The 12,273-nt window shown below is 37.4% G+C and overlaps 1 protein-coding gene across 1 annotated transcript in view; it reads right to left on the bottom strand.

Moving 5' to 3' along the window:
* ZRANB3 (zinc finger RANBP2-type containing 3) overlaps nucleotides 1-12,273 on the bottom strand; it is a 94,731-nt gene that overhangs the window by 21,857 nt on the left and 60,601 nt on the right. The window contains exons 13-16 of the mRNA XM_019553997.1: nucleotides 9,782-10,253; nucleotides 6,862-7,083; nucleotides 5,223-5,314; nucleotides 2,513-2,614 (exon numbers count right to left, since the gene is read on the bottom strand). Of these exons, the coding sequence (XP_019409542.1) occupies nucleotides 2,513-2,614; nucleotides 5,223-5,314; nucleotides 6,862-7,083; nucleotides 9,782-10,253 (888 nt within the window). The remainder of the gene's footprint in view (nucleotides 1-2,512; nucleotides 2,615-5,222; nucleotides 5,315-6,861; nucleotides 7,084-9,781; nucleotides 10,254-12,273) is intronic.

Below are 12,273 nucleotides of genomic sequence, written 5' to 3' on the forward strand. Positions count from 1 at the left end.
TGCGGGACCTGAACCTGTTCAGCCTTCACAAGAGAAGGCTGAGGGGGGACCTGGTGACCATCTATAAACTCACTAGGGGGGACCCGAAGGGTTTGGGAGAGACCTTGTTTCCGCTAGCGCCCCCTGGCATAACAAGGAAAAATGGCCACAAGTTGTTGGAGAGTAGGTTTAGATTAGACTTCCGCAAAAACTACTTCACAGTCAGGGCGGCTAGGAGCTGGAACCAACTTCCAGGGGAAGTGGTGCTGGCTCCTACCCTGGGGGTCTTTAAGAGGAGGCTTGACGGCTACCTAGCTAGGATCATTTGAGCCCAGTTTTTTTTCTCCTGCCCTGGCAGGGGGTCGGACTTGAAGATCTATAAGGTCCCTTCCCACCCTACTTCTATGATTCTATGAGATGGAGCAGTATGGAAGAAGTCAAATAAGATGTTACAACAGGAAAAGAAATAGGATTTTTTAAAATTCTTTTAAAACTGCATTTTATAGCACGTCTCTCTCAATTTTCATTCAGAATTAAGAAGTATAAAAACAGTTGTGTTAAAAAAGCCTCTGGCTGCTAAAGCTGCAACTCTATGCAATAGATATAGTCTCAGAACTAATACATGTGCTTTTAACACAAGGTCTCTTTCCAGTGCTATGGCTAACAAGAGTTCCTTGTTCTTGGACTTTCTAAATCTTATGTTTATAATGATGCAAAATACCTTCTGTAATAAGCTTTCTTAATGAAAGTTCAGACAGCATATTTTATATTAGCCCAATCTCTGTGGCTGAATTTATTTCTATTTATAACAAAAGGGAAAATTTTATCAGGTCACCAAAGGAAGGCTGCTATGGTAACCAGCCAGGTGCATGGAGATTACTTTTAATTTGTAATAAATAGAGCAGAATATGCATATGTCTTCATCACAGGCAGCCCCTTTCACTGATGTTTAGAATTAAGATGACTTAACTCTTTATTATAACTCTTTATTAATTTGTTTTCAAACTGCTTACAGCTCTTCAGGCAGCAGTTTTCCATGTGGATGTTTGAGCTGGGCTGCATATTTCTACTAAAATGGCTTCTGATAATAAAAGTTAATGAAAAAATATTGTATCCAAATTGAAGTCTTAAAACTATTTTGTGGATAGTGTTTGCATGCATTTTGGACAGGTGCTGGTTTGAGATCCTTTGCTGTCCTTGTGAAAATCTGCCAAATATAGCCAAATAATCTCAGTCTGCTCACATTCAGTAGGTTGGTTAGAATTTGAGAGCCAAACTCACTAGATTCTCTCCCCAAATCATCTGTATGTGCCAGCTGAACTGAGCCGGCCATAGGCCCGGAGCTGCTGTTCCTGGAATTGCTCTTCCCAGCAACTGTGGGCTGGCTGTTAGGGTACTGAGCATGAGAATGCACAATGGGGAGGAGACTCTTTCTCTTAAGCTGTTAACGTCCTTGCAGCCAGCACCTAGTCGGCATAAAAAGGGGAAAGGGATTGACTTGAAGACAAAGGGTGAATAGCGGGGTGTTATGGAAGCAGACAAAAGGTAAAGGAAGTAATGGGTGCTTTCCCGCCCTGAAGAAAGAAAAATCAGAAGAGGGCTAGGGCAGACTGCAGGCATAGGGGCAGAACAGCCCCAAGAATCAAGGCATGTTTCCTTTTAAAACATGAACTTGAAACTAGGATTCTTGAATCTCACCATTCCTCTGCTGTCTAGCAAGAAGCTCAAAAATCCAGTGGCAAATCGTGCACCTGATCCCACATGAGCAGTTGTTCCACAGAGATGACAACCTTCTACCACTACTAATTAACTGAATTCATAGAGATCTGGGCTGTGGATATGAAGACCTTAGTTTTGCAGATGAAACCACCAAGGAATTGATATAAGCTCCAGAAGACAGAATTGGTTTATTCAGTTTGCATTATTAAAAATATAGCAATGAGCATTCAGAAAAGGATGTTAAGTTTGCCATGTTGCACAACTTTAAATCTGGCATTTCTTAATTTGTGACTGTAATGCTTTCCCAACATATAGCTGTAGATCTCTTTCTTTATAAAGGTTACAGGTCTTAGTGTGTCTTGTTCTACCATTGATATAAAAATTATACCAAATAAAAGGATGACCATAGGGTGAATCAGGAGACCTCCAACTTTGCCCAAAATTGCAACTGTGAAGCAATCAAGCATATTTCCAGCCACAGTTTACCATGCTTAAAGCATAACCTTTAAAATCTGATTTTAACTTAAGAACATCAGTTACTAATCCTGTAAATGAGAAATTAAATGATATGTTGATGATTCTAGCTACAGAAATGGTGGCAGGAGGTGTTATAATTTGCCAAAGTAACAGACTGCACATTTATTATTCATATCAACATTTATAAGATCTGCTGGCATTGATGAAAATGTAACCAGTGACTAAACCCTGACGCAGAGTAACAAAATGTTCCCCATTTATAAAAAAAATAAAACCACCAAAAAACCCCCAGTCCAATTAAACATTTTCATAGTAAAATTTGCAAGACAGCTCTTACCAAAAAACGATTTTGTTTTTGCTGGAAACTCTCTGGTAAATCCTCCCAGTTATCCAATTTTATATCCAATGGAATGAAATTACAGTTTAGTGGTTCTCCCTCCTAGGGATGCAAGACAATTTGATTAAAACTATTAAATCTGGAGGTAACCAAGGTCTTCAAGTTCTTCACTTTTATTTACATTTGCAATATCTTAAATTGAAAGAAAGTACACATTTTTTCAACAGTTAGCCCAACAATCCAGTGCACCAATACAGGAAAATATTTTTAAAAGCATTTTCATGATGGTTGTACACTAATGCTGTATAGACTTGAGAAACTCAATTCATAGTAGAGTACTTGCAAGTCAAGAGGATTACAAGTTTGCCTTTTATGGTATATGCCTTTCTTTTAGAACAGATCTGAAATTACAGTACTTTGCATGTAATTAAATATGACAATTTAGCAGTATTTCAACTGTTAATTGTAAAAGCACTGTAGAAGCACAAGAATGGATACAGACGTACTCCTTTAGAATGGAGAAAATGACTCTATTTCACCTGAAAACAGTGTCTAGGAAGTGATGTGATATAGGTCGAGTTTCTCCACTGGGATCTGAACGAGCTCTTTCCCAACTGATTTTCAATGTGTAGGATCCCTGTGGCCCAAAGCCAAATCCAGGACTCAGAGAAACTGCTCTGACTGCAGAGAAGTGATCTCTCAAATATCACAGTGCACAGGAGAGACGGCAGTGCCGAGCACCGTGAGAGTTTGGTTGATGACCGGGGTTCCCAGATGCCACAGTAATACTAGGAACTCTTCAATTCAACTTCTAGCCAAGTGGAAGGGGCAGACTGGGAACCACCAAATCATCAGTTTTAAGCTCACTTCACTCTCAGAGTAGTTTCAGTTCTGTGCAATAGCATAATTGGAAAGGGGCAGGAGGTACAGAGCATGAGCTCTGGGTACCAATACAAGGGGTGCAACATAAAAATAGCCCCCAAGGAACTGTACTGCCACAGCAGCCTGTTAGGGGAGCTTGCACTGAGGTAGCAGCAGCAGCTCGTGTGCAAAGAGGTAAGCACTCACCTTCTCCCCACTTGTCCCAGGGCACCAAAATTATAAGCTGTGCCTCTGGTTTATTTCAAATTATTAGGGCAGCCAGTATAATTTAGCCTATTTTATATATAGGGCAACTGAGAGGTTTCCAAAGAGATTTCTAAAAAAATGGTACCAGAACCCATATAGCTAACAGAGGTGCAAAGTACACATCTTCTCCTCTTGTATTGACTATTCACTCAGAGGAGGACATTTCTAGAACTAGAGTTTCATAGATTTGCACTGAAGACATAAAGATCTTTGGCTCAAATGCTATTGCTGGCTCATGTGTGTCACCTCAACAAATTTCTGTTTTCTCGAGTTTTTAAAAAAATATTTTATCAAATTCACAATGAATAAACCAGTACGGTTGTCTGAAACGATATAAAACATTCAAGCATGGAGAGACACGAAAAACCTGGGTGATGCACATTTCAGTTGCATGTGGACTGAATGCAATGGTTAGCCTGAAGGATTAGACTGAAGATTTCTAACTCCCAAAGCAGCAGTCAGAGAGTGAGAGAGGTAGAAGCAAGCAAGCCCTTCCTCAGAAAACAATGAAGATCATTGATTGCTATTTTTGTACTCCAATTGCTTTGTGTACCAATGGGAATTTTCTATATTTATTTTATTCAGGGGATGGTAGGGTCTTATAGACATGGCACCATTAATCATGCCTAATTTAAGAAGAAACATTACATTTGCACATTTAGTTTAAATGAGGAACTGTCATAATTTGCACTGACACGTTGAACATTCTGCCAGTTAAGCATTTTTGTTATCCTCTTTGTAGCTGAACTTCGGAAAGCATACCCCTACCTTCATGTATAACCCAATACACTTAGTGCAGTTCTTTAACTGAAAGATTTGTAAATAGTTTAGAATCAAAAATAATAGCACAAACTATCATTTCAGATATTCTGCAAAACAACTGAAGAAAACTTAATTTGATAATTTTCTGTTGTTTTTGGTCAAAGCAGGTGGCTTAGTCATATCAGATCTGAAGAAATGAGTTTGCTAAAGCAGTTTTCAAACAGCATTTTAAAATAGCTTGAGGGTGTTTAGGGAAAACATGTATTTGTGTTTTGCCATTGTAGTCCACCAGATCAACATCACTGTTCAGAAGAGCCCATTAAAAACACTACTGTGACCCCCTGTGGTTTTAATTTTGAATTAGGTCCTAAAGCATATAGACAAGATGTTAGTGCTTTCCACCTCCAACTCACTTGTAGTAATAAAGAGAATGAAAAAACTTTACAAACAGGAAGAGAAGAAAGAATTTACAATTCTAACAACTAAACATCATCAAATTTCTTTTTTGCAATAAAGGAATGAACACCTGCGCCTCTGACATTTAATCCAATTAATCAACTCAATATGTATCTATTATGAAGATAATTTTGTTCATTTGTCACCTAGGAGAGAAAAGTTAGTCTAGTGAACTATTTAATTTCTTGAAGGAAAATAATTAGGAGATAGGAAAAACAGACATTTTTTTATAAAGTATGCTAATTAAAATGGAAATACAGATATAACCGTGAAAGATTACATTACAAATAAAATGCTAGTATGCTAAAAAACAAACTGGTATGGCAAATTTAGAGAGAGCTACTGAGAGCAATCTAGTGCTTACCTTTGTGTAGAGATGAATTCTGTCAGTATTCCTGCTTGCACAGAACATGAGCCCATCATATGCTAAAAAAGTACCCGTGTTGTCTGTGGGTTCTGTAAATGAAAAACAAGACTGATTTTTCCCCCAAAATAAGTCATTTAATTTTTATTACCATAACCAAAAGTGGAAAAAATGATCATGTAAACCACAGAAACAGGTAACTAAATTTAAAAGTCTTTGGATGAACATCCTACCTAGGCAGCTTATTCCTAGGGAAAAGCAACTAAGAGATTTGTAACTTTGAAGTAATCAGGAGTGGTTCTTATACAACAATGTACATTATTCATTCAATGCCTATTAGCTTTTTTTCCTAAAAATTAATTCCTCAGAAGACTATAAAAAGTTGGTGAAATTCAGATTGAAACAAGTAAGTTTCAACTTTCAATTAAGCAACATCATTCTAATAAACTTCCCTCTAGCATCAGCTTTAAAGCTGTTGTATAATAATTATGACTTACAGTACATGAAATCCTCCTAATACTGTATTTTTCATTCATTGGATGCAAGATCATTGCTACAGCGTTTGGTTTTGCATATGCATTTGTATAGTGCTAAGCCTGAGGGATCTGATTCTGACTGGAGCTTTTGAATGCTATTGTTATATCATCCAATGGAAGTATTATAAGTTTGAAGCATCCTGACAACAGCATGCTCCCATTCTTGCCTAATTCATACCATTTGAGAAGTCCTCACACTTGAATACATTTGAGACATTAATACAAAGATATGCCTAAATTTGGTAACCATATTCTCTTTGCAAAGTCATATTCTTTTCCATCCATCCCTTTCATTCACTTAGTTTAGTCATCCATTAAAATGGTAGGTTTTTTAAATAGACCCATATTTAATAGGTGCTCTGTGAAATACCTAGCTCACTACATGCGTTTACAAAAAAAGTTAGTTTTTACCAAAGCAGAGAGTTGCACTATTCTCAACTTTTCAGATACTAGATTATTCCAGGTGTTGCTAAACAAAATGCGAGAATGAACGCGGGCTATCACAGACTACCTGTGACAGAGGCTCTATATGAACACTGGCCTGTTTTGGAAATAGATTTATAAATGCTGTAAAGATTATTGCACAGTACCACTCCAAGCTACAGCAGTCAAGTTAAAAATAAAGAGAAAGTAACATTGTGGCGGAAAACTGAAGAAAAAAAAGGGAGAAAAATTAAAATTAAGAGTCTGTGTTACAACTGAAGTTAGTTTCAACTGAACGTTATAATTTATCTAGAAAACGTGCAGCATACTAACAAACTATTATCCCTGTTAATAAGGTGATAAACTGTAGGTATATTAATTTTGTTAACAGGCAGCTCATTGTATACCATACTTACCAGGTAATGCCAAAGAAAGCTATATGCATCTATGGTTATACCAGAATTGCACAAAAAACTTCAGCCAATCTGAAAATTTATCAGACTAGCTTATGCTTAAACACAGCTGCCTATTCAGCAGTCTACATGCATAGGCTGAAGCATGGTTTCAAATATACGGTTTTCTACACTTAGTTAAAACTGTTTTGCATTCCCAGAGCTTGTGTTTAATGCTATTTCACAGATTTGATGGGTTAGGTTTGCCATAGTAGGAATTCTATTTACCTTCTTTAAGCTTTTGATTACTCTCTTCAGATTCATTTTCAACTGCATTGGCTACCTCTTCCACATTTTTATCAGATGGCTCCTTTGCTGTTTGTATAAAGTCTTCCCTCTTATCATCTGTATTGCGTACCACTGCATCTTTGCATTTTCTAGAGTTCTTTGATGCATTTTCTCCTTCACTCTGGGTACACAGAGTGTTACTTTGATCTGTATTCTTTTTAACTATAATTAAAGAAATAAAGCGATCATTTTGGCTCCTGATGCACATTACATATATGACTCAATTAACTGGTTAATCACATAATAAATTTAGACGAGCCACATGTGCAAAGTAACACTGGCCACATATGCAAAGTAATTACAACACAATTAACTGGTTAATCATGCAATACATTTAGACCAGCCACACATGCAACTATAAATGGTCATTCTTATACCATAAAAAAGTCTATCCAGCTATAAAAAGAACCAACCTGCTACAAAGTTAGTCTTTGAAAATGGGGGGAAACTCAATAGCTGGTTTCTACCCAGCCTTAATTTGAACATGTAGTAGGGCCCTAAAACTTAGTTTCCATGAACACAGGCAGGTATATAAAAGGAATATATTTGGCATAATAAAATGTATATTTGAAAGAGTAGGTTTTTCAAGTTGTAATTTGATGATAATCATTTAACAGTTAATTTTGAAAAGATTTTGCTATAAAAATGAAAGAGTGACTTTAGTTAAGTTGGAACATTTACAGATAATTTCACAAATTATAGAGTTAATTTTTAAATGTCTACTTGAAGCAAATATATTATCAGAGTTGAAGTTTAGGTGTATAGTGTAGAAAATTACTCAGCATATTCCTTTATTTACAAAATCTATGGCTAGGTGTGTCGTGGTCCCCACCCCACAATCATCACCCTCATTTTAGACTCATTTACTAAGTGGAGGGAGCAGAGGCAGGTGGATGCTGAGGCTCTTACTTTGGGCCTGAACCCAAGTTGGGGCCAAAGTCAGACTCACAGCATCCTCGTACCCCACCTCTGCTGGCCCTCTGTAGCTTCTGCCCTGACTCTGCCCCATTCCCACCCCTTACTATAATCAGGCACAGTTTGGCTCTGGCTCAGATTGGGTTCCCTGGGTACAGGCCACAGAGCACATGGAAACTCTGTCCCCTGCCTGGCTAGTCAGCAGTGTCACCATTGCTGCATGGCTGGCAGGGGTTGCTCTTCCATGTGCTGTGCTCTGGAGGGAACAGAGCTCCAACAGCATCTGGCAGTAAAGGGGAGGAAGAGGCAGAAATTGTGGGGAGTGGGTAGTGCTGGGGGGGCGGGGGCAGGAAGGCTACAGAGGGAAAAGGGGGGGGGCAAGAGATCCTTCCCCATCCCCCAGCTATTGCTCTCCCTGCTGTAGCAGTGGCAAGACAGTGAATTTAAAGACAACCTTCTGATAACTAGATTCTATACCTCCTGAATTATAACAAATTTATACATTTTCAATATATAGAATCTAATTATTGTGAGGGGTCATCTTAAATAGGGGGTCAACTTAGATTTGAGTACATGTGGTATACTTAGTGTTACAGAGCGTTAACACTGATACATTTCAATTAATTTTTTAAGCTCACTTCTTGAATTATCTATTGCTGTTTTGAGGAAAATGTATAGAGAAAGTTCCTCCCCTCCCACCTTTCTACCTTGATTATTTTTATTGAAATAAGTCTCTCAACACCTGTGAAATCAGAAATAACAGAATTATTTTTGCTTCTGTTGTTTTTCTAAGGTGATTTGTATTTGTGTAGTGTCAGGTTTAGGACACTGGAAAGACGTTTCACATGGCACTGGCATTGCACAGGTACTATGCAAGTCTCCCTGACTAATAAAGCAAAGTCAATTTACTTACTGAGATGAACAAACAGGTCAGCAACCACACTATATTATCTTTTCTCCCTGGTCTCTGTCAAAAGTGCTAGCGACACAGGAGTGACTTTTCCATTACAGATAGCAGTCATCCAAGACCACCATTTCAGGGGCAAGTTATCTACAGACAGACACTGATTTTCAAATATCCAAACTCTAGTTTGACAAGTACAGAGAATGTTTCATGCAAACAGGTTAATAACCCAAAACATGCAGTAGATAACATAGTAACTGCAATCTCTAAGTGGTACAATGAGCATGTTGTGGTATTTCCTAAGAGTGTTTTTTTTTAATTTACAAGGATGAACTTGAAGTTATTCTATTATATTTAATAAAGAAGATATGCCAAATGTGTAGCTCTTAAATGCATTTAAACAACTTTTAAAAAGGGTCACTTTCTTCCACAAGGAAAGCACAACTGAAATTGCACTAAGTTTAGGAGCTTATACTTGGAAGGGGGGGGGTTTAAGGATGCCTGAATATTGTAAAAGTAAACATAATAAAGAATATTTGACTGCGGGAGAAATATAATATTTCAAATTAAGTTTCTGATGCCTTCCAAATGTTAGGTTTCAGGACAATTATCTATCACTTCATTAACTAAGTTAAGCATCTGAACTGCATCAAATATCTGGAAAAAAATCTCTAATTCTATTGGTTTGTTAATAATGATAAATCATCTGAAGGGAAAGAAAGCAGCAGAGCAATGACTTAAGTCATATCTGCTGCCATGGAAACTGAATTTCTATGCTTGCCCATTGAATTTACATCCTGCTGACATTAATCAGCACTACCCATTTGTACCAAATTAGTGTCATATCATAGGAACTTTGAATAAATAGTCCTGGCCAAAATCAGGACTTGTAAAGAAGGAGACAATTTCATACATATTCCTCTTCATTTGAAGATTAGTTCTTCATATTTTACTGAATTTATAAAAATAGTGATGTATCCTCTGAAACAGCAAGATTATAACTGAATATGCACACTATCATATGCAGCGTGGGTCACTTACCATCATCATTTCGAGGGCAATCACACATTTCACAATAAGGTAATAATTCATTATTAGTGTAAGTGCAAACAGTACAACACCAGACATTGTCCAATGCTGAGCTTTTGCTTGACTTGCACAGTGAACTGCCAGAGGGTCCTTGATTGATTTCCTCTGTAAATAAAGAGTTTGTTTTCTCAGTTAATGATTTACTCATTTTCTTACTGGAACTGCTTTGGGTAGCTACACCTAGAGATCTTGGTCTTTTCGCTTCACGCTCACAGCCATTTTCATGACAAATTGCATCTACGTCAATTATTTCACTGGAGTCGCCTTCCCCACTGCTCTCCTCTGTGTCCTCTCTCAGACAGATTGTAGAAGATTCTAAAGTAAAATCCCGTAATGTCTCGCAAGAGGATATTTTGCGTTTTTTCTCAGTGGAAGATTTTGGTGAAAAGAAGGAACGAATGTCACGTTGTTTTTCTTTTTCAAACTAGAAAAGAGAAACAAACATTAGAAAAAGAACAAACCCCAAATTACTTAAACTGGATATTGTCTATCTCCTTGAAGACATAATTGCTTCCAGTTATGATTCTTGCTCTTTTTAATGAGGTTTTTTAGTTAGAGGACACTTAACTAAAATCTCTTTTAATAACAGGAACTTGAAAATAAAAAGCAATTTAGCCCTCTTTTCAAAAACTGAGATAATTTTCACCATTCTAGTCAGAATGATAAAAGCAGCATAATCAGAGACCACTGGAAAACAAATGCAGTGTTGGCATGCCATATGCATTATTTTAAAATTACATACATTATAAGGAAGGATATTTAATTTAAATTGTATATGTTTGCTTGATATACTGGCAGCAGTAAGTGGGCAGATCTGCAAAACTAAGCAGCTCTTTAGTCCCTGAAGGTTTCTGTACTGCAAAAATAAATAATATGTTTTAAGCCACATCTAAACAAGGAAAATGTTTATTTCTGATGTAGTACACTCCCACTCAGATCATGTCTATTTACTTTCTTGAAGACAAAACTCTTTATAATTATATACACTGTCAAAAACTGCAAGCCATCTCATAGTATCTTTGCTGACCTAGATATGTAATACAAACTGTTACTCTATCAGGGTACACTTTGGGAGACAGAAATAAATCATTATACCAAGATGGAATCTCATAGTAGTGACTATGGATTTGCATAGCATCTACCGGGGTTCAGTAGCTGTAGTTGTACTATCGGAATCCACTTGAGGTTGAAGACTCGAGTAACAATAAATTGAAACTGAGTCAGGTAATATCTCAAAAGCATTTTGCACAATAAAATGATGTAGTGCAAATATACTTTTAGTAAACAGAAGTAGCAGATTAGGCAGTTGCAGTGGCATCAACTGAAGAAACAATAGCTAAGTAAGACAATGATGAATGACGTATTAGAAGGCTAGTATCATGAGATAGTATCTTAGCCATGCTGTTTAACTTGCACTTAAAAGGAACCAGCTGCTGCCAGAAGCTGCAAAGAGAGAAAATACAAGGATTTTCTCCAAGCTAACAAATTGACCACATAATACTTGTCAAATAAGCTTCGCAGAGAAGTGATTCTCTGAAAAATCAGGCCCCTTGAAAGCACATCAAGGTGTGCCCACAAAAAAGTAAAGACTAAAAAAACTTTAATCACATTGGAAAGTCATGGCCAAAATACATTGGGAATCCTTTGGAATAGACAGCACTGTAAAAATGTAAAAAAGGTCAAAGAGTGAGCGTATTCATCCTAAAGTAGAGGTTCCAGTTTTATTTTCCGCCAAGAGCTGAACTGTTTATAAGAAATGTCTCATAAATTTTGAAACAAACTCTCTCAACTGCTCACTCACTGGAAAACAGATCGAGAGCAAAATTATGTAGTTGGTTGAGATCCAGAAGAACTGAGCATATTAATTATATATAGTGCAGGGACTTTACATCTGTTCTAACTCAGAGATTGCAGGGATTTTTTTTTCTAATATCAAACGGCAGATATACTCTTAACAGGAGAGCAATCCTACCTGCATGCTCTAGTAACAATTTTCACTAAAGAGCTCTGATATAATTGTGAACCCTTAGACAAGTTTCTGCATACACAAGTTTCTTCCAGCCTTAGGCATTGTTTAGGAAGCTCTACAACTTTTCTTCTTTAACTGGAACTACTGGGTGTTGGAAGATTTACTTTTCCTTCATCCCTCGTCAAATTGAGCAAGAAGGAAATATCAATTGTTTGAACATACACCAAGAATACGTAGCTTTATTGCATAGATTTCATAGACGTTAGGGCTGGAAGGGACCTCCAAAGATCAAGTCTAGCTCCCCGTCGGAAGGACAGGAAGTCAGCTGGGGTCACAGGATCCCAGCAAGATAAGCATCCAATTTGCTCTTGAATGTGTTCAATGTAGGTGCTTGAACCACCTCCAATGGCAGGCTGTTTCAGACCTTGGGGGCTTGGACAGTAAAGAAATTCTTCCTTATGTCCAGCCTGAAATG

This window comes from Crocodylus porosus, unplaced genomic scaffold (assembly GCF_001723895.1).
Source record: "Crocodylus porosus isolate Cpor-Errol unplaced genomic scaffold, CroPor_comp1, whole genome shotgun sequence".
Lineage (NCBI taxonomy): Eukaryota > Metazoa > Chordata > Crocodylia > Crocodylidae > Crocodylus > Crocodylus porosus.